Source organism: Trichosurus vulpecula, chromosome 8 (assembly GCF_011100635.1).
Source record: "Trichosurus vulpecula isolate mTriVul1 chromosome 8, mTriVul1.pri, whole genome shotgun sequence".
NCBI classification, from domain to species: Eukaryota; Metazoa; Chordata; class Mammalia; order Diprotodontia; family Phalangeridae; genus Trichosurus; species Trichosurus vulpecula.
Window position 1 is genome coordinate 137,076,358 of NC_050580.1, and position 23,984 is coordinate 137,100,341.

General features: G+C 37.8%; 1 protein-coding gene across 1 annotated transcript in view; it reads left to right on the forward strand.

Annotated features, from left to right (window-relative positions):
• Positions 1-206: 206 nt before the first annotated feature.
• The window catches only part of SYNM (synemin), a 42,258-nt gene continuing 18,480 nt past the window's right edge, over positions 207-23,984 (forward strand). Inside the window, exons 1-2 of the mRNA XM_036735643.1 lie at positions 207-1,144; positions 5,460-5,584. Coding sequence (XP_036591538.1) covers positions 338-1,144; positions 5,460-5,584 — 932 coding nt within the window. The 5' untranslated portion in view covers positions 207-337. The remainder of the gene's footprint in view (positions 1,145-5,459; positions 5,585-23,984) is intronic.

Sequence of the window (23,984 nt, forward strand, 5' to 3'; positions counted from 1 at the left end):
GCGAAAAGTTCTGAAATGGGGCTCGTAGTCTTAGTGGTGGGTCATTCCCGCAGAGGGCGCTGTTCGGCTGTAGTGGTCCGGGTTCGTCCGGAGCTGCTATTGGATGGAGACCCTGGCCAAGGAGACCGCTCCCTGCCGGCCCCTCACCGAACCCCACCCAGTCCTCCGTTATGTCATGTTGACTCCCCAGCTGTAGTCCCAGAGTCGGCAGGACTCGGGAGCTGCAGGATCGTCACCTCCGCTGCTAGGGGAGAAGTGGGGGGAGGGGTCAAGTCTTGGACAGGAGGGGGACAGCTCTCATCCCGAATTTCCACCGCCCGCCAAAAACGAAGCCAAGATGCTACACTGGAGGCTGCTGGGGGGAGATGAGAAAGCTCAGCTTCAGGAACTCAATGCCCGCCTCTACGAGTATGTGTCCCGGGTGAGGCAGCTGGAGCAGGAGAACCAGCAGCTCTTGGACGAGCTGCATAACCGGAGAGGGGAAGAGGACTGGTGGGCGGCATGGCAGGGGCGCTACCAGGCGGAGGTGAGCAGCCTGAGGCGGCAGCTGGAGGAGCTTAGCTGGGACAAGTCCCTGGCCGAGGGGGAGCGGGACAGCCTGTGGCACGAGCTGCAGGAGCTGCGGAGGCTGAGCGGGGAGGCGCGCGCGGTCCGGGGCCAGCTGGACGCCGAGCTGGACGCGGAGCGGCAGCAGCTGAAGGAGGCCCTGGGCTCCCGGGCGGCCCTGGAAGCGCTGCTGGGCCGCCTGCAGGACGAGCACCAGCGCCTGCTGGAGGGGCACGCGCGGGACGTGCGGGAGCTGCGGGAGCAGGTGTCCACCTTCTCCATGCGATTCCGCGCGCGCCAGCCGCCCCGGGAGCCCCAGCTCGATCTGCAGGAGGTGCACGACAGCTACGCCCTCCTGGTGTCCGAATCCTGGCAGGAAACTTTCCAGTTGTACCAGGACAAGGTGCGCGAGCTGGAGGACAAGGTGAGGCTGGGGCAGGAGTGTCGGCAGGAGGCGGAGGAGGAAAAGAGGCTCTGCCAGCTCGAAGTGGAGTCCCTGCACCGAGAGGTCCAAGAGTTGGACCAGCTGCGTCGCAGGCTGGAGGAAGAGCTCCTGAGGATGAAGGAAAAGTACGACCTGGAGATGGAAGAGAACCAGGTGTGTAATAAAAACTCAGTGATATCGCGCTTCGAGGCGTACAAAGCGCGTTTCCCAGAAACACATTGTAAGGAGGGCACGGAAGTGGGATTAGCCCCATTTTACAGATGACTAAATAGAGGCGCAGAAAGGTTAGGTGATCCCACAGCTAGGAAACGTCAGTCAGAACTCGAATTCAGATCCCTCGACACCCACATCTAGCACTCTTTCCACTATCCCACAGTTTGAATTACGTTTCCTCGGGACAGTTTTAGGATAACCTCTCTGCTTTTTGTGCTTCTGCATCTCCATCCCAATATGGAAAGCCGAGCCTTCCCCCACAGCAGTCCATGAGTCGGCGACTTTTCTGGCCTCCCTGGGGCGGGGTCAATGCACCAGCGGTTCGGGGGAGTGGAATTTCGCTTTGGTGTCTGAGTACTTTTGGGGAGCAGGATTCTTTAGAGGCAAATGTATAGTGCCCCACTTGTCTGATATTGAAGGGTATTGTTTCAGTGGCAAACGTGCCTAACCACCAGGGAGTGTTCACACCAGGGAACGATCTCAGAGAAAACCAAATTAGGGGCAAATGCTGGGAAGTTCTCTCATCCGCCCTTGCACGCATGTCAGTATTTGGAGGCGGAGAAAGGAGGAACGTATGAGAAAACTAACTGTTCTGGGCAATGGCCTCAAGCATTTCCATCCAGCAGGTGGGGGTGGGGCTCTCTCTGCTGTGTCAGGGTCGCCTTTTGGAAGCCATGAATCTTTCATATAGGGACGTGTCACCCCCATCTTAATTTGTAAGAAAAAACATTTGGTTCATCACTGGGTTATATATAATGAGGAGCTCCTTTTCTTGTCCTAGAAAATGACAGGAATGGCGGGAATATGTGATAAATAGCTTAATCATATATAATATTGGATAATGTTACAAATATAAGTCTGATTTTACTTCTAAGGAATCATGAAAAATACTGACTGGGTATGACATTTTGCAAGATCTTACCCTACCTCTTGCACTGGATTAATATAACCAGTGAATATCTAGGAAAAGCAAAAGTCATACTTTCTTAAAAGTAAATAATGACTTCTGGAGTTGTATAGTATTTACATAGGATGCAGTTGGCACAGGCCTCCTTCAGTCTGCACCAGACTTTATTGGAAATAATCCTGATTGTTTGGGGAGTGGTTCTCTGAGGTAGTAATTTTAAAATTATGTAACTGCGTACTTTACGAGATCAGTTTGCAGCAAACTGTGCTGTTTTGATTTTGTGGCCTTTTTAGGTAAGACAGAAATGAAATTGGATATTTTGAGAAGGCAGGAGACCTGCGATCCTTTCTTGAGACATCAACTTGAAACTAGCTTCATCTTTTTGGGCAATGCAGCTAACTTCTCTGTGTCTCAGTATCTCTGTTTCTAGATTGGGAAGAACAGTATGCTCTTTACTAATCTCACAGAATTCTTATGAATAAATAATAAATGTAAAAATACTTCAAATGTAGGTATGATATACATATTTTATCATAATCATTGTTATATTACTTCCTTAAAAAACTTTTTAGTTTTTTAAGAGTTTTATAAGCCAATTAGTCCTTTGCTTAAATGACAACAAACCTTATATAACACCTCCAGTCTAGTGTCAGTCAAATTAGCAAATATCTATTGGGTATCTTTCATGTGCCCAATGCTGTGATGTGTTCCCTGAGGCATACAAAAGTTTAATACAGGGTACCTCCTTTCAGTTTGTAATCTAGTTGGGTACCCCAACCCCATACTTTCAATATAATGAGTTGGACAATCATTAAGAATCAGGCTGTGATGCTGCCTCTAAAACAAATCCCCTGTTGCCTAAGACCTTCTGAGTTAGTGAAACTGCTTTTGCCATAAAGCTGATATGACAAAACCTTGATTAACAGGAATGCTGACCAGTTGGGTTTTCTAGTTGTCACTGTTAACCAGAAAATCCTGTATGCATAAAATAGAAAAGCTTTCCAAAATGTATTAATCCACTTAGTTGTATTGACTAAGTTCTTTGACTAAGGATGTTGAAGTATGTCTGGAAAATCTTTCTGATCAATTTTCTTGAATGGATTATGATATATGGATTAGAGAATATGAACACAAATGTATCATTTGTGTGTCGTTGGCATTTTTGCAATGCTCATCAACAGCAGAGTGCTGAATCAATCAGTACTGTTAAAAGGGAGTTAATTCTTTCTGGATTAACAAACCATAATCTCTACAGAACAGACCCAAGATTTCTTTTTTCTTTTCTGGCCTGACCTTTAAATTTCTGTGAAAAACAAGAGGGAGGGATATTGAGGGGATGAGAAGGCATGCAAAATGCCCATAGAATGTGGGTTCTTTACTCTCACGAATCAGAGTGATGTAATTCAACAAACTGAAAGGAATTTTTTCAGTTAGGAAGGGGTCTTAGAGAGTTCTAATCCAAAGCCCTCATTTTAAAGTTGAGGAACCTGAGATTCCTAGCTTCATTTATTTATGGCCTGCTTCACCTGTTAGCTAAATGACCCTGCCCTCTTTTGGAGATAACGTATTAATGTTGTAGTAAATTGAGAAAGGTGTATAGAATAGACTTTGAGCAAATAAGTTATTTTGACTATTATAAATACCCAAATAAACTATAAATATAAAGGACATATGAAGAAAGATGTTATCCGCCTTCAGAAAAAGAACTGATAAATAGAAGTATATATAGAATAAATACACATATACACACACACACACTCACACATATCTATTTGTGTCTAATGGCAGCCATCTCTTAGGTGGGGAGAGAAGGAAAAAAGGGAAAGAAGAGGAAAGAAAAAAGGGAAAAAAAGAAATTTTCATGGTAATTTTGTTGCATATTTGAAAGGATTAGCAAGTTATGCATAGTAGATTTACAGTTTCATGTGCAATCATCTTTTATTATTGTACTATGTAATGGAAATGCTTGTTTTATTCCATAAATTAAAAATAAAATAAAATTTTTTAAAAAGAGAGAGGTATATAGAATCATGGGAAGCAGGCTTGAGTCCCAGTTCTACCATTTATTAGTTGTATGACCTTGAGCAAGTCATTTAACTTCTTTGAGTGGGCCTCAGTTTCCTCATCTGTAAAATAAAGTGGTTTGATTAGATGACAGATCTAAGACTGATACTATAAACGTATCAAATTGGTTAATTGTGTTTGTCTCTTTTAAAGTGACTAAAACAACATAACTATCAGTTAAACAGCATATTGTTATATGGTTTAAGAGATACAAAAAACTGCTTATCTGATTATTATTGGGATTGACTCTTGGATTTGTGATAGTAAATCATCATTCTCTTTTGAGGAACCAATTTAGCAAGCCCCTTTTATTAGCAACTATAGCAACATAGAAAAGGAAACCTAATTCTAACCTTTAACAAGTGTCTGATTTAGTACTACAAAGGTAAGTGATTAAAAGAGCAATTTTGTGTCATTTAGAATTAGGAAACAATGATATCTTTTAAAGGAAAGTGGTGAATGCCAAATGAATTTATTTCTATTTATGGAATTTTACCCTTGTTACTCTTTTCTCCAGGCAGAAAGTCAATTTAAGATTCATTAAGAAGCACAAAATCATAAAATGCCTGAAATGAAACTATTGTACTGTTTACATTGCATTTACATTAAAGAACAATGATTTTGGCAAATGCAAAAGCTAAGTTTTCAGTTTTCAGGAATGTTAATTTGTATAATTAAATCTTCAAAATTAAAAATTTAATTTTAATCAGTTACTAAATATATTTCCTGAACTGGGACTTCAAAATATGATAGGATTTGTAGTACAATTTTTTTATATGTGTATAACTGAGAAATAGCATGTTTTTGTTTTTTAAGGAACCAGAAATTCTTGATTTAGATTTGAGGACTTGTTAAAATTTTTAACTTTTACAAATATTTTCGAAAAAATTTTTGAACCTTTAAAAATTAGTTTTTTAATCTCTAAATTCTAGTGTGGACTCTATTCTCTGGATTTTGATTGACTCATTGAATTAATTTCCTTCTTTAGAATACTGTACTAGAAAAAATGATACTGAGGAAAGCATAATGTTGACAGAAAAGTACTGTATACTCCGTAGTATATAACATTTAAGCCAATTGAAATATGCTTTATTTCAGAGTTTTATTTCAACCTTATTAAAATATTTGTATGTATATAGTATGCCATATTCAAAATCATGTGGCCTGCATCTTTAACAAACTCTAATGGGTTTTATTTCATATAGTGACTGAAATTTGTCAGCACGAGTTTTTGATTCAATAAAACATTTTTCCCCTAAAGTAAAAGCTCTTCTTTCTGTTTAGAGAGTAATCGACTTCCTGGAAGATGAAAAGCAGAATTTGACCATGACCCTCACAGATCGACTAAAGGACTACCAGGAACTATTACAAGTGAAAACAGGCCTTAACCTTGAAGTTGCAACTTACCGGTAAGGAAAAATAGTATTATATTTTCTTATTTGAAGATAGAAATATGAAATCCACCTAGGCATTTTTCTTCCTAAGAAAACATCATTATTACTATCACTGCCACATTTTGAAAGGGAGAAAGCATCTCTTTGAATTTCAAGGCCAGAGCTACATAGTCAAAATGAAACCATGCCAAGTAAATTATCCAGCAGATTCATGATCGTTCATATTGGAAAACTGGTTTTGCTCTGGTTTTTTTTTTCTCCTTCATTAATACAGATTACAAATTTCTTATCTTTATTGCTCAGATGCACTAGATAAATTTAACCCATTCCTCTGCTTTGTTTCAACTCTGAAGATTTGGCTTCTTACACCATATCTTCAGAGCATACACAAGGCTGTTGTTTTGGAGTTCTAAGCAGATGTCTTAAATTTAGAGCAACCAAAAAATGCATGGAGAATTGTAGAACCCTTGTTTTCTTTCCTACTTGAAATGTAAGTCAATGGGCTGTCATAAGGACAGGTGCCTTCACATGGAGCATGGTTGGAAAGGAAGAACTATTTCCTATATTGTGTATGTGATTAAGGTGTCAGAGAGGGAGAAAGGAGGAGGCATGATACATGGGATAGCAAGCTGGTTATAGGAAAACCTGGATTCAAATACAGCCTCTGTTGTCCTTGTAAGCAACTCAAGCTTGAAAGGGGTCATACAGAAGAGGTCTTATTTACATGGTAAAGGATATAGGAATCTCATAGGGTCAGGAGAATTTTTTTTACTCCTTCTTTGAGTGGGATAGGGAGACACTTCATTCCAAAGACCTGCATACTCCCTGTGACTCATTATGGACTCCAGTGAGGGGGAAGCTTGCATTGGTCATTTGTTCACCTCTCACCTCCCAGCCAAACTTTTTGCCGATATTATCATATCTCTTTCATGCCTCTGAAGCCAAAATATTTCTGGTCTACTTCATTCTTTTCTTTTTAAATAACTTAATATCTTAACTACATTCCATAAACAAAGGATTCTTCAGATGCTATGGGAACTGCCTTCTACTGCCCTCAGTTAAGTCTCTATTTCCCACTGCTAGCTTAATTAAGGTGAATTTGTCCTATTTATCTTTTCCCTCTCTCGGTGTCAAAGTGGCACATCTTACCCTTCTATCAGTACCTTCCATGTGGGGAGCTTGAAGGGGGTAAGCCCATTCCCTTTCCATTTAGGTTTCCCCTCTCGTCTTCTCCCAGGGCAGCTGGTCTGAGCCATGCAAATCATCCCAGGGCTGCATTGGGAAAATACTGGGAAAGGATAGGGAACAAACTGCCCTGCTCTTGAGAGGCTGGCAAAGATTCATGCCCTCACTGCATGCAGATAATAAAACCAAGGTCCAGAGGCATGAAGTAACTAATTCATGGTTGTATAGCTATTTACTGGTACAGTCAGCAGTGGAATCAGGGCCTTTGTACTCCAAATCCTATTCATTGTTTCCTTCCACACTACCATATTAATCTTACTCATTATTTTGATTATTGAGGTCTGTTTGGTTGCTTTGATGTTTACAAAAAGCAAGATTAATTTTTAAAAATATATTTAGTTGAGTTGAAATTCTATAGTTCGATTTCTTTCCCATTTCCTTTTCTCAGAAAGGATTCAAAGTTAGACTTTAATCAGTTCTTTTCTTCTAGCAAATGAAACTGGGTTGTAATTTTGGTCATCTTTATGAGCCCTTATAGAGAGTAATCTAGATAAGGAATTCTTCCCTGGGGCATAGTAGTCCACATACAAGCCATAGAGTTTTCAAAAAGGAAATTATTCAAGATGACCCAGGGTAGAGATATTACCCTATGACTTTATCAAGTCTACCACTTGATAGCTTTACTGTGGTCGACTTCTAAAGTGAAATGTTACTATTGTATAAGTCCTTTGTTAGAGATTCTAATGTTAGATAATACCCTTTAGAGATTTCTCTTTGCCTGAAGCCTCTACCCAGGAGACCTGGTAAGATATCTATGTGTGTGGTACCATGCCACTCCCTACCCAGTATACTGAGTCTGAATTCCCACTTGTAAAAATGCAGTTCACAATATTACAGAATAAAGTTTTATTAATAGGAGAAAAACAAAACCAAAATCCTTGTCTCTTTTGGTCTATTCTTTGCTGCTGATTTAGAGTCGGGGGCCTTGAAGGTCTCCCTTTCTAACTTCCTAGCATTCCTTATAGTGTTTCCAGGTCCTTAACATGGCTACCTGTCCCACCAGTTGATCAAGCCAGGGGAGTGAGGGTTTTGAATGTTCTCCTATCTTTCTGGGCCCTTTCCCTGTATAAAGTGAGGACAGAACCCTCCAGATTTCTCTTCTTTGCCCCAATTGTTTCTTCTCTCCCTTTTGGCTCTTCCGTCCCTTTCTTTCTCCAATCTCTCCTAGTTAGCAGCCCCATCCATTGCCATGCACTTCGCAGGGTAAACCGACTTCATTATCCTCATACTCAAATGTCAGAAAGAGAGAATGGGGAAAATGTTCCAGCACTCCCTACAAGGGCTATAAAGTAACCTGTGCCCTTTTTGTAGCAGGCAGCCTGTTAGTGCTGTAGTGTGGAGGTGAGATATATTGTATGAGAGAGACTAAGAAGTACAAGACTGTTTCTTTTTTCCTTTGTTCCCAAGCAGGGCACCCATTGTACCTTTGAAAACTCCATGGAGTTGAATGGTTATAAACCAAATTGCTCATTTTAAAGTGCACTCAAAAATTAATTGGTAAAGCTCCAAAAGGTCAGATTATATTTTCACTTTCAATATTTGATAAGGACTTGGTAATTGACTTATTGTTGGTTGGGTAAGGTGGGTTATTTTGCTGATGGATTTCACTACTAAAGTACTTGAATTTTACCATTTGCTAATGGTAGGTCACTGGGATGGAGTAAGGAGACCCACCTACTATGTATTTGCTTCCTATTTGTTTCCTTCTACTGAGAATACTGAGACTACACAGGCAGTGTCTACCAGAGCTGTAGAGTCTGGAGAACATCAGCCAGTCTATTTTTGAAGGCATTTATCATTAGCTGCTGTTGCTAAAACAAAAAGCAGCTGATCCAGGATGCAGAGTTTATTTCTTCTTAGTATTGATGATCTTTAATAACTCAATTAGCATGCTGACTTTGCTCTCTGATAAATAAATTAGGAAGCCATCAGCATTTTCAGGGAAATGAATGATTGATATAACTGGTTGTACATTCTTCATTTTTTTTTCCACATGATTTTCAAAAGGGAAATCTAATCTCCATACCTAAGAGCGTGGTACAAATATAAGCCTACGTATCTATATGCCATCACCCTCATCAGGAGCATTAGCCTGCACTGTGTTCACTATTTACAGCTTAAGATAGAAAACACTGATAAAGAACAACTTAATGACATGCAGACAAGTGAACATAAATTAAATAATAACGGGTTGCTGTTATACGCAAGTAAAGAAAGGCGTTTAAAATGATTTATGTGCTGATAAGTCCCTGCTTTCACCTGTGATTACCTGATTTCAGTATACCTTCTCCCCACTTTCCACCCCCTTATTTGTGTAACTTTCTGGAAGACAGAATGGTGAGGTAGAAAATAACATTAGCCTAGAAGTAGATGCTTGTCCTGATTCTGCCATTAAAATGCACTGTGACTTTGAGCAAATCAGTTCTCTCCTTTGTTTGGACCCCAGGATCTCAGACATCCCTTCTAGCTCTAAATCTTATGTTTCAGGGCCACAGATGGCATTCTTTCCTGTGAGTCTGCTAAAACTTCATAAGAATAGATGAATATTCAGGTTTGTGCCAACGTCCATTTAGTGCAGTTCTAACTTTTTTTTGTTTGTTTTTCAAGGTGGTGTTTGTTTTTCAGAAATCTTGATTCACAATCCCTCTAAAATGTGTCTAAAATATGAAATTTCTGCTTTTTCTACAGCTCTGCTTTACAAAGAGTGGGGCTGATATATGTAAGATTCCCATGGAAGCCACAGCTCAGTGAATTCTGACAGTCTTGCTATTCCCATGAGCCCAACTCTTTAAAATTCTTGACAGTTATTGATAATAAGACTACAATCTTTTTTCTTTCATGATTTCATTCTAATTTGCCTCAAATTTTCCCCATTGTGGCAACTTTACCTAAAATGCCTAATTGAAAGTACTTATCCTGCTGAAAATTTAGGTGGCAAACATTATCTATAAGAAGAAGTCCTTCACTAATGTGGTACATTTCAGACCTTGGCATAAGTCTAAATTCTGGATCTTGTAGCAAAATTTGGTAAGGGGATGACTCTTCAGTCTACTACTGCCAGAAATATTCTTACTATGTTTCTGGAGGGCAAGTTGAGGAAAAGAAGAGAGAAAAGATAGGAAATCATTCATTTGTGGCTCTCCAGGCATTTTAGGAGTTAGGAGCAACCATGTTTCTCTGGATATCAGGCCTGGGGGAGGTTTTATTGTTGTTAATTAAAAGGGATAATTGTGTTTATAATTTCAAACTCACATCTACAGCCTATATTATATGATTCAGAATCATATGATTCAGAATATGGGTGTATCTTTTTTAATCAGGGCTTATATATAAAGACATATACAATAAAATTTCCTTTATCTAGGAGCCAGCGTTATATCAAGTTCAAGTAATAGAACACTGCAAAGGACATTGTATTTGGAGTCGGAGGACCCTGAGTTCAACTCCTAATTCTTCTAGTTACCACCTTAGACAATACCATTATTCTCTCTCAGTTTCTTTATCTGTAAAATGAGAGGGATTGGGCTAGAGGATCACTAAAGTCCATTCTAGTTCTTGCATTTGATGGTATTGACCCTGTCTTCATGTATATCCTGTCAAACATTTCAACTAGGAAAGAGAGTTGGGGATGTTAGTATGTTTTCTTCTGAATTTTTGTTTCTTTATCTCGTCCTGTTCTTCTGAAATGTATTTTTACTTTTATTTGCTCTCATTTCCTTTGGAGTTTGTTAGGGACACATTCATCACTTGGTTTAATAGACCTTGCCAAATTCCAGTTATCACATGGGCACTTATCATTTTCCTGATAAGTAATCTAAACCTGCCCCTCCTCAGCTTCCATTAAGACCTAAGTGTAACTGCATTTAGTCCTCTTCCCTCTAGGTACTATTTTCTTGAAAGATATCTTGGGATTTACGGGCTAGATTTCTTTCTTTAGGACCTTGCCTTAAACCCAAATCACTCTGGCTCTCATTGACTGGCCAACAATAGGTGCCATCCCAAGGCTCACTTGGTTATTATTTGGGCCCTGGTGGCTCTGAGTTAGTGTAAATAGCAATTGTTTTGGCCAGAAACCCTGAGGTTCTTCCCCTCCCAGAATAATTTTTTTTTTGACTAGGTAAAAGAAGCCATTCTTTGCCTCATTTCTTACCTAACCTTGATCATCGAATGGCATTGCTTCAGTCAAACTGAGACCTGGGAAAGATCTTAGCTTAAAAAGGCCAAGGTCTCCCACTGCATTCAGGACCGTCTCCAGTTGTCCTGATCCATATATTGCCACTGGACCCAGATGACTCTGTAGGAGAGAGTGACTTTGCACAGCCCTCCCTCACTTAAATCTGATTCACTCGCAAGTCATGGCATCACCTTCCTGATGTCACGGTCCTTTTCAAGAATGAAGGACAAACAACAACCACAATCATTTGAGCAAAGTGATAGTTTGGAGATTTTTGGTGTTGTGTTGTTGTTGTTGTTTGCCAACATAGCGTCACCTGGTGAAATATAGAATGACTCAAAACATTCACCCCTTCTAATATAAAATATAAGAACATAAGAATATAAGATGTAACAATATAAGATATATTCTTTAAGCTTGCGTAGCATTTTATTACACTATTCAGCTGAATGGGTTAGCAGGTGATAGAAGATGGCTAATTAAGCAGAAGATACTTAATACTGAACAACAGATCATAAAGTAGCTGGTTTTATACCAAAGTAGAAGGGACTTTAGAGATCATCTAGGCCAATTTTATTTTACAGATTAGGAAATTAAGTGATATGACTTAAAGATTACCTAGCTAGTTAAGGACAGAAATAAAGAGTATCCAAGTAAACCTTCATTATAAATCTAATGGTCATCTGGAGATGAGGTGAAGAGATATAAAGACAGGTAAGACAAAAAGTTGAAAGGTCAGAAACATTGGCACCCACAGGTAAAAACTCACTCATTTCCATCTTGGTGTACCTATATTTAAATGATCAGAGGGACCCTGCTTAGGTTTAGTGAGTCTTGAGCTGTTGAAGTATCACAGATTCATAGAACATTAGAGCTAGAAGGAGCTTCCAATTCTAGTTCAACTTCTTCATTTTCTAGGTGAGAAAACTAAGGCCTGGAGAGACTGAATGATTCACCCAAGACTGCAAAATTAGTAGCAGAGTCAAGACTAGAACCTTACCTACTCACAGGTCTCTTGGCTCCCAGGTCAATACTTTTTCCACTATGCCTCCCTATAAGGTAACCATCAGTAAATAGCCATTTGTAAATGAATCCTATGTCGAAGGAAGAAATCCATGGAGAGACTTTTGAAGAATTGAAGAAATGTAGGACATGACATTAAGGAACTAAGTACTAAAAATAATTGAACACAACTTATAGAGATGAAAATATCATTAATGTTGATGTGTTATAGTTTATTAAATAGAACATTGGGGCCATTAATGGCTTTAAGAACATATTTGTTTGAAAGCCAGACAAAAAGTATTAGAATTTGTTTATTCTTCCTAGCTCAAGTCAGAACTTATAATCTATAAGGTTTTTGATGTCCTAAGTATTCTTAATTTTGGCTATAGAGATGTGTCCATTTACTTATTTATCCATTGGCAGATAATGGCATATGGATTATAAGGCACATATTACATAAAAACTCAGCTGAACAAGGAATATACTAATGGCCTATTAATAACAACTTTAAGAAGTAAGTCAAGTAAAATCAACAAACATTTAGTGCCAATTATGTACAAGACACTAAAGTAAGCACTCTATACATACCATATTACAGTAATATACTCTATACACTATAGTATATGCAAACAAGTTTGAGATAGAGTCTCTGCCTTAAAGGAGCTTATAGCATAGTTGAAGAGACAAGAAGAATTAACAATTCAAGATTTAAATAACAGTTTCAAAAAACAGTAGCTGATATTTATATAGCCCTTTACATTTTGGAAGTACTTTACATGGCATTATCTCATTTGTTCCTAACATCAGTGCTATGCAACAGATAATATAACTATTATTCTTCTTATTCTATAGATGAATAAACTGAAGTCCAGTACAATTAAGGGATTTGCCCTGGGTCACTGGATAATAGACAAAATGTCACAAGGCAGTGCATAATTAATTGCCAGATTATTGGTAGACAATTGCTACAGGAACTGAGAAGAGGCAACATCATTTTTAGGCAGTTCAGAGAGTATTTTATACAGATGTTAGAATTTGACTTAGTTCTCTTTTTTTAAAAAAAAAGATTTAAATAGGCAGAAAGGAGGAAGGAGGGCATAAAAAATGGTATGAGCAAAATGGGCATTTGGAAGCATGGCACATTTGGGAAAAAAGAATAAGTTGTGATGTCTTTAGTAGAGGTTTTAGGGAAATGGGAATGAGTTTGAAAAGGTAGGTTGAGGCTAGATGGTAAAGACCCTTGAATTACAGACTGAGTGGTTTGGATTTTGTATTGTCAGCAATAAGAAACCAGTGATGATTTTACTTTTTGTTCTGGTGGAGAGATAAGAGATTGGAGCCAAGGAGACCAGTTAGAAGTAGTTGGTAAGAATATAAAAGCCTAGACTAAGGAGTAAATATAATAAAGAGTGAAGGAGAAGGGTGTTTTTATAAAATACAAACTGAAGAAAAAAACTAGAAATTTCATAATCGTCTAGTAAAGATGCATTACGAGTAAAGATCACATTACAAGTTTACACTGTATGGAAAAAATAACTACTCTCGCTTGTAATCTGGAAATCGTAGAATAGTTAGGAGAACACCCATCCCAGTAAATGCCCTGCATCTGGAAGACCAATGATGTCAGACTAGGCCATTAATCCTTAAGTAAATTCTTGTGGATTGTATGTTGACTTAGAAAATCACATATTAGCATTATCTATCTTCTACTGTATTTTTGTTAATTTTGTTAGATATTTCCCAATGACATGGGCTGCACCAGCAGCCAGATAACGTTTGACACTGCTATGGTAGACCTTCAATTCAGAAAACAGTAATTGTGGATGATACTGAAGTGTTCCTGAGAAGGAAATACAGTAGCATCCTGGTTCAATGGTCAGATGGGCTCCTGGGGTAGCTGGCAGCTTGACTAACTTGAAGAGGTAACAACATGGCACAGTGGAAAGACCTAGAGCCACAGAACCTCAGTTTGAATCCCAGCTCTGCCATTTACTAGCTGTGTAGTCTTAACATCTCTGGGCCGTATTTCTTTATTTGTAAAATGAAAAGTTTAGAGTCTAAACTTTAGACTGAATGACCTCTACGGTTCCTTCCAGCTCTGTCTGTGATCCTAAATCAAAGAGACTGATGCAGCCCCAAAAGATTTGAGGACTTGTACACAAAAACCTTCAGGATTCACCTCGAAGGACATTCATATGCTATTTACAGCCACCAAAGGTCATAAAGTAAGGTTCTTAAAATTGTGGCTAATACAGGAAAATCTATGTCATCTCTGGTTTGCAGATTAGGTTACAAACCATTTATTGACCATTTTTTAGTTTCCTGAAAACTTCTTAAACTTTCTTTCTGCTTTCTACTCCTGCTTTTCACCTATCAAAGGCACAGTTTTGATCAGAGAGGAAAAATTGATTCAATGTCTAGTTTAGATTGATTTTTCTAAATAAATTCATTTTCTAAATAAAATATCAACTAGAAATAAGTTGGTATTTATTTACATTTTATATCATCTCTCTTCAGTTACCCCATTGTCTTTTAGAACTATCCCTAATGTTATAATTTAAACTTTCACTTTTTATCAACTTTCATTTTCCAGCTGGATAAAATCTGAGGAAAGATATTATTTTCCCCTTTGGGTTTAAAGCCACAAAAAAGATAAAACCACAAAAGATATCTTTAATTTCATATTTTAAAGAGGTCTTTTGAAAATATATTGAGCATGAGATTGATGGTGTCTACTAGATAGAAAATCTGCAGAGTGTTATATTTCTAAATATATGTAATTGAAAGATAGACAAACTCTAATCTTTTAAAAAAGTCTCAGATGTAGGTCCCTATGTTCTTGTCCTGACAATTTTACTACATAGACCATCTAACTAACCCCTGACTTATTAGAACACTTAGAGCCACCCATTCACCAGCCATCCCAGTTAACCAGCGTATTACTGGAATTCTCTCCCTCTCTGTCTCTGTCTTTCTCTCTCTCCATATATATACATACATACATACACATATAGGTATATCTATATATTTATGCTTTTTCTACCAAGAAGATAATTTGGAACTTTTGGTTTCCTTTTCCTAATATTTGCTTTTTTAAAAAGGCTTTAACATTTAGCACAATAGGTTTTTGAAGTTACTTAATATAGATCTCTAGAGAAAACATAAGAAGACAGAGCACCATTACCTCATGAATAACAAACATAAATATGCACTTAGAACTAGCAGTTAGAATTTGAGTTTTTATTAGTTCTCAGTACTTCAGATTATCTACGATCTCTTCAATGTGCATATTCCTTTTGTAAGTACAGATCACAGCCTTTTCATGCTTTCTGTATGATTCTTATCTTCTGTAGTTCTTATGTGTGTTCTATACATTCTGCACAGAGGATCCATTCAAGGTGCTAGAAGCTTTTTCATAGGTCTTTTTACATTTAGTGGCTGCCAGTTCATCACTCTAGCTATCCTTTGCCTTAAATACAAGTCCAGCTCTCAATCTTTCCTGATCATAGGTTTTCTTGATAATATTTCTGATACCACTTCTCACACATAGCTCATCATTGGAAGTATGAACCAACCTACTTGCACCAATTACACATCTCTCCATCGTCCTCTGGGTAAACTACAACTTTTATCCATTTGATATTATAAGACTTGACCATACAGAGTCCCTGGGCGAATATTTGTTTTGATTTTCCAAAAAGGTGGGTCTTTGAGCCAGTGAATGACTCGGGTGAAAAAATATGATGCAGTATACTATCCAGACGATTTTTCTCCCGATCAGTTCTTGGCCCAATACATTCTCCATTTGCAATGCCTGTCCCAGTTCTAAATATTGCTTTACTAACTCAATCAATTTGCTATCCTATTATGTATTGAAGTATAGTAAATAAGCATATTTCATCCATTTAGTTTTTCCTATATGGATTATTGGGCTGAACAATTTTGATTGACTATAGATCTTATTGCTGAGGCCCTGTAATGTTCTAGGTCTTAGTGAAATTATAGCACAGTATCAATTCCAGATAGCATCTGGAGGGTCTCATTGTGATTAAGGAACCCCACATCTGGAGGGGCTCATTGTGATTAAGGAACCCCACATCTGGAGGGGCTCATTGTGATTAAGGAACCCCACTTTCATTTGGGCTTTGCTCATGACATCTTCCATTTTGTCCTTTGGTGAGTATGTCTCTGTATTTTATTTCAATTGTTAATAATCAGCAGAGATATATAATTATTTTATGATTCACATGTTAATAATCAGAGGTTAGTTGAAAAGAATTGTTTCTGGGGTTGTATTTATCAAGGAATCTTGTCTAATAAGAATAAAAATAAACAATGACTTCTAGTCCTGTGTGGCCCCCTAATTCTTTTGCATGGATGATGGCAATCAGGGCAAGCTTTCTAGAGGAGGTAGCAGCTGATCTGGGCCTTGAATAAAAAGGATTTCTTCAGGCAGAGATGTAGGGGGAGTGGATCCTAGAAATAGCTTTTAGTTGGCAGCTCTGGCCACTTCACTTGTCAGTGCAGGCTACTTAACCCGTGCCTCACCTTGCACTGAATGGTAGTGTCCCCTGGGAATCTTTCTTAGACTTTGTGAGTTGCTACCTATACTCTGCTCCATGATGAATTATTCTCCTTACGATGTTGACATTAGGGAAGTTTTGTGTGCCAGGTCATGCTGTGGACTGCTCAGGATTTTGGTCACAGAGAGCACTGGAAACACTATGAGAGAGATGACTTTTTCTTAACGGGTCAGCAGCAACTCATTCTTAACATCTTCTGATCTATTCCATATTTTCTAGGGCATGCATGTATCAGAATTGGGGAATCTTAGAACTGGAAGGGACCTGCAAGGTCATTTAACCCAACTCACACCTGATGCTGGAATCCCTCGTGGAGGGAGGTCAGAGTACCTTGACATTTATGACCTTCTACCCAAGAAGTTAATGGAAAATTAGGGAGGACATGTTGACAGCACTAATTTAGGGTATGTCACTTTGTCTTCTGAATATCTTTTTAAAATTCATAGGTTTTAAAAAGGACTTTAAAAAGTAGAATGTTTTGTGTAATTGTTCTGTACCAGTTAAAACCTGACTGTTAATATCTAATTAAAGATCCTTTAAAGAACTCTTATACCTAATATTTTTTTCATACTTGGAACCTTCTAGATGGTTTACATTTATCCTCTGGAATGATAGACAAATATTTATTTGTGGCTATAGTACCTACTTTCTAATAAGAATCTCCTTTTGTAGATATTGCCCACCATTAGTCTTTCATGTGCTTATTCTTCTCTCTTTTCCCAGGCTAGAGATAGTCCAGAAAGCTAGCATTTGCATTGTATAGGAAGGGTCTCTGTAGCTCTTCCAAAACAGTCGTGATCAGTTATAAAGATCAAGAATGAGCAAGAAAGGGCACTCCTTACCCTTACTGTGGTATACTCCTAACTCTTCCTGACAGGTTGACTTAGAGAGTGAGTCTAAAATAGAACTTGGCTGCTCTCACTGAGTCTCTGCGTCAGGCCTCGGTGTACTATTTAGGGCACCACTTATTTCGCTGATATAATATGTTACAAAAGAGCAAATCCTTTCTGATGAAAATCTATAACTATAAGCATGTCCTATAATGCTGATGTAGTTATTTTCCCAGTGAGTAAAATTATGTCTATCTGGGAACTTGTGAGGTTGGCCAAAAGAGCATCGAGTTTCAGTTGTACTTAGTGGTTTTACTTAATATGAAGGTCTAGAAATATAAACCCATTCTTCATCTTCCTGTGACAAGGCATCTAAGTACATATACATACATGTACATATACATACACAAATATATATCTCATATATGCGACAGTTTGTGACAGTCTAGTAGGATAACAGTGTTGCTCAGAGAAATAATAATAATAATAATAACATGGAATACATATCTAATCCTCTTGTTTTTCCACTAGCTTCTCTATAGAACTGTCTTCTTTAATATGTATTTTTTTCCAGACATTTGTTCCATGAAAAATACAAACAGCATGTAGTTCCTTCAAGTTTCCTTTTCCTTCTTTTTTTTCTCTTGGTGCTCATTATCTTACTTTAAATTGCTAAAAATGAGTTCCGTTATTTGTAAGGTGAAATCATATTTAAGTGAATGGAAATAAATGGTATGATATCTCACTCAACATTGAGTCACTCTTCCGATCCAGGCTTTGAGGAATCTCTGTTTTCCACTACAGCTCATTTTCAGTAGTCATGTTGTCAGCTCTAAGTTGGCTATGGTCTCTGGTGCCCTTTGCCATACTCAGTGTATTTCTTGGAACTTATTTCTAATGACTTCATATATTCCTCTAGCAACTAAACGACAGTTGTCATCACAGCAGTCAAACATCCTCAGTCAAATTCTCCATTTTCCTGATTTACATCCTTCTATTCATTAAGTGATGAAAAATCACCCTTCTCTTAGTTTTCTCAGGGTCCTGTATCAGACACTGAAGAGCCCAAGAGGAGGTTTTTTGGTGTGTATTGGAGGGTAATGGTGGTGGGGGTTGGGATGAGAAGGGAGAGATGGGAAGAAGTGTTAGGGAGAATAATGAAAGAAGATATGTGCCATTTTGCTCTTCCTGTACTTCCTTTGCTTTGATAAAATCATTTCTCTTGGAGAGAGAGACTATAATTTGGAATTTTATTTTTGCATATACCAGAATCTAAAAGGAAGACCATTACAGGAAATGGCTGCAGTTTGTGACAGTCTAGTAGGAATGCAGTGTAGCTCAGAGAATTATAATAACAATAGCTAACATTTACATCGTTCTTACTATGTGCCAGGCACTATGTTTAGTACTTTACAGTTATTATCTCATTTGATCCCCACAACAGCCCAGGGAGGTAGGTGCTATTATTATCCACATTTTACAAATGAAGAAACTGAGGGAAACAGAGATTAAGCGATTTGTCCAGGTTCGCACAGCTAGATAGTGTCTGAGGCTGGATCTGAACCCAGGTCTTCTTGACTCTAGACCCAACATTCTATCCACTTCACCACCAGCTGCCCCCCAAACAAGCTAAGCACTCAGAGGATGTATCATGTCCAGCCATTCAGTCGTGTCTCACTGTTTGTGACTCCATAGACTTGGGGTTTTCTTGGCAAAGATACTGGAGTCGTTTGCCATTTCTTTCTCCAGTGTGCCTCCATTTTACAGATGAGGAACTGAGGCAAATAGGGGTTAAGTGATTTGCCCAGGGTCACATAGCTAGTAAGTGTCTGAGGCCACATTCAAACTCAGATCTTCCTGACTTCAGACCTAGTGTTTTATCGCTGCACTCCCTAGTAGCCCCTAAGCAACTCCAAAACCCAGCTGGAAAGTGAGAACTGATTCAAGCAGATTACTTTGCATCATGTAAAACAAACAAACAAAAAAAAAGGCTTGTGAACATAACCAGAGGTATTTTTCTTTATGGCACTAGAACTATTGGATGATATGGTAAATCCAGCTCTACTTTATTCAATTCACTGAAAAAAAAAAACAACTTTATTCAGCATTGTGTAGACCAAAAAGAAACAATAAAAACCAATGCTCAAATTTTGGTGGAAGTTTTTTTTTTCTTTTTAGTTAGTTTTGTTGGCGTGATATGATCACAGCCTGGCTATCCATCTTGGCTGAGTTAGTACTGATAATGTCATCAGAAATTAAGTCATTCAGTTGCCCCAAGAAGTATTGAATGGAATTTAAGCTTTAATAGATTAAAGCTTTGAGGACATTCTATATCATGATAGTGGTCATGGATCCATTTGCCACAATTAAATTACAATTGTAAATGCCCAGAAATAAATCCATTGTGCATTCCTGGAGTGTTCTTGTACTCTACAACTAAACTGATATGTACAGTGGAGCAAAATATGGTTACTAAAAAATTTTCTAAATGCCTTTAGGGGTTGGCAGGAATAGCAGAAGGTAACAACTTATGTTAAATGTGTATGTATATAGTGCCTAATTTTAAAATGTTAGTACTTTATTCTTTTTGGGGGGAGGTGTGGGTTGTGGGAAGAGAATTATCATTTGTTCTATAGAGATAAATAATGCTGTTGTAAATATAATCTAGAATACATTTTTCAGTGGTTAAAGATCAAACTCAGAATTGTATTACCTTGTCAGAATTGTATGATTTTTTTTAAATGACAGGAGGAAACCCTAAAATAAAAGACAGCATATTTCAACGAAGGAGACTATGTAGCAGTGAGGAAAAAGTAACGATTAAAATGAGCTGAATGTTAACTTTAGAATCATCTTTTCTCACTAGTTTAGTTTGCAAGTAACAATACTAATAGCTTACATTTATATAGTGCTTTAAGATAACATATTTTCCTCAAAACAGCACTGTGAGTGCAGCTATTACTCCCATTTTATAGATGGGGCAACTGAGACTTAGATTTTTAAATTTCTGTGTGTGTGTGTGTGTGTGTGTGTTAATCAAGAAGATTAATAGATGGAAACAAATATAATTGATTTAACTGCATAATTGCTATAGTATCTTGTTGCACTATATAGGAATAACATTCCATGTGCACCGTATGTGTGTTTGTTTGTACATACATATACACACACATAAATAGTTTTCTGACTCAATTATTTGAATGTTGTCTTTTTTGCCAGAATGTGAGCTCCTTCAAGGCAGGGATTGTTTTTGCTTTCCTTTATATCTCTAATTAGTAGCAACAGTCCCTGGCATACTGATTGACTGCTGACTAGAGATAGGGATTAGATCTGTGATTTCATCAATATTGGGGAATTCCCAGATGAGGAAACTCCCTCTACCAATGCAGGTTAACACTTTTTCTGCCACTGAAACTCTTTAAGAGTTGCCTAAGGCATGGAATAGTTAAGTGACTTGCCAGGGGTCGCACTGCCTTAGCCAGCAAACATATGATCTCATTGCCAAGCAGAGAGCCGTGGCAGCTCAGGATATTATTGACTTAGAATATAAACTTATTTACAGAATCTTATGGAGGAGGATGACAGAGGATTTGAGCACTGTTGTCTCGTAGAATGGAGAGCAGTGGTAGAAGGAGAAAGGTGTTTATAGAACTTTTACTGCTAAACCCAGTTAAAACAGATTGTCCTGAAAGCATTTAAGGATGAAACTGTAAGGGTGACACTAAAGAGATAAAAAATGGTAAAGATCTGTTAAGATTACTATAATAAATGAATCTCTATCAATGCAGTCCTCCACACATAGGATATAAATCATATTCTCCAGTGAGATTCGTGAAGAGATAAATATGGCTCTAAAGAAGACAGAGATGGGAAGAACAGTTAGACTAAACCGAGTATGAACAGAGGAGGTCCAAGCTGCAGGTGATACAATTTTGTGATTAATGAAACAATTTTGCCATTAATGAGCCATTGTTAAGACATCTTAATGGTGAGAAAATGCCAAGTAATCACAGATATTGTTACTACTGAAATAAAGCCATCAAAAATATCAATAAGTACTTTCCTGTTTTTACAAAACTTTAATGAGAATAATCTACACACACACACCAATAGCACAAGAAGGGAGCATACAGATTTCCATAAATGAAATTCTAGAGAATCCAATACCCCACTGTGTTTATCGTTTGACTGTGATGCCACATTATATTTGGTAGAACAAAATGCAATATTAAGTACTACAACAAAATGTTTCCTGTGCATATGTGTATATACATACACACACACATACATGTATACAAATACATCAGAGCAATACAAGATTTCTGGAAAGGCGTACAACAGAGAAAACTTTATTTAGCCTTCTGAATAAAAACATCAAGAGAAGCTCAAAAAAGGCGATACGTACTTGCCAAGGATGTTCACTATTTTGAAGGAAGTTCAGCAATACTAAGTCAAGATGAAGAGGTTTTCCTTATTTGTGTTGAAGTCTTCCAGATGTTCCTATTAGTGAATAGCTTTGCTTTGGTCTCATGTATCCCTGGAACATTTCAGAATTCCGTAAGTAAGTGCCATTCATAAGCATTTGACATAGGTGTTGACTTTTTTTTTTTTTTGCGGGGCTGGAGTGGGGTAGGAGGGAGGTTTGAGAATGTTTATTGCCCATGTTACGCTGTGCGATCTATCTGTATATATATATATATATATATATATATATATATATATGCACATACATACACATACACACACACACACACACACACACACACACACACACACACACATATATATATATATTTATATATATCGGACAAGACACCACAGATGAAAAATGAATTGGTCCTAGAATTGAATAGGAGGAAGATTTCAGGCTGGATTATAATTGGGACATTGTATAGTATGTTCAATGGCCTCAAGTTTCTCCATAAAGCAACGCACATCTTTTTAACATTAGTATTCTTCTTGTGACAATATATGGTTGAAAAGTTTGGAATACTACAGACTCTCAATAATTAAAAGGGAAGGTCAGTTAAAGGGCAATGTGAAAAGATGAGAGGTGATCATAAATAAGCTATACCAAATTACCGCTGGAGAATTGAGCAGGAGAAGTAGCATAAAAGGTACTAGCAAAGGTCAGTAAGTCTGGAAAGGAGATGGACTGGGCAAGCAACACAAAGCAGAGAGAAAACCAATAAACAACTCTGTTCCATTGGTACTCATTTGCCCATGTGATATCAAGAAATCTAGAGGTGGACAATCTGGTGGAACATGGACAAATCACAAAGGATAAAGGTGGGTTATTGTCTTAATCATTAAATCCAGAACCCACCTTGATGAAATTACAGCTCTCTCAAAGTATGGAAGAACTGATTTAGAATTCAATTCTGCCATCTTTATAGAATAAGATACAGAATTATAGAATTCAGAGTTGAAAAGGGCTCATTGGCCATCTAATCAGATTCATACTCAAAAGAATTCCTACTACAATATATCTGACAAGTATTATCCAGCCTCTGCTAATGAAGAAGAACTTAGTCCTTTGTACTCTGAGGCCACCGATTCCACTTTTGGATCACTCTTATTGTTAGAAAATTTTTCCTTACCTTGTGCCTAAATTTACTTCCTTGAAGCTTCTACTCATTACTCCTAGGTCTAGCCTTTAGGGCCAAACAGACCAAGTGTATCTAATACCTTTCTTCCATGATATTCCTTCAAATTCTTTTTCCCCCAATATATTTTTATTTCGTTAAATATTTTCCAATAACATGCAAAATTTTTACCATTCATTTTTTAAAATGTTGAGTTCCAAATTCTCTGCCTCCCTCCTGCTCCTCACCTTCCTTGAGAAGACAGACCGTTAGATATCAATTAAACATGTGAAGTCATGTAAAATGTATTTCTGTATTAGCCATGTTGCAAAAGAAAACGTAGACAAAAAACTCCAAGAAAAATAAAGAAAATTTAAAAAGTATGCGTCAGTCTGCATACAGAGTTTACCATTTCTGTCTCTGGAGGTGGATAGCATTTTTCATCATGGGTCCTCTGGAATTGTCTTGGATCATTGTCTTGATCAGAGTAGCTAAGTCTTTCACAATTGATCATTATTACAATATTACTGTCACTATGTACAATGTTTTCCTGGTTTTACTTCAATTTGTATGAGTTCATATGTCTTTCCAGATGTTTCTGAAACCATCCTATTCATTAGGTGCAAGTGAAGTTCAAATGTTGTTTGTCCCCACCCCATCCTTTTCCCCTCCACTGTAAAAGCTTTTCTTTGAATGCCTCTTTTATGTGAGAAAATCCCCCCCCCATTCTTCCTCTCTCTTTCCCCTTCTCCCAGGGCATCCCTCTTTCTCACATATCCATTTTTTTGCATCATCCCAGCATAATTAACTCACTCCTATACCCTCTTTCTGTGTAAAATCCTTCTAACTTCCCTAAAAATGATAAAGTTCTTAGAAGTTACGTTGTCATCTTCCCATATAGAAAGGTAAACAAATTAACTTTATTGAGTATTTTATGATTTCTCTTTCATGTTTGCCTTTTTAGGCTTCTCTTGAGTCTTGTATTTGAAAGTC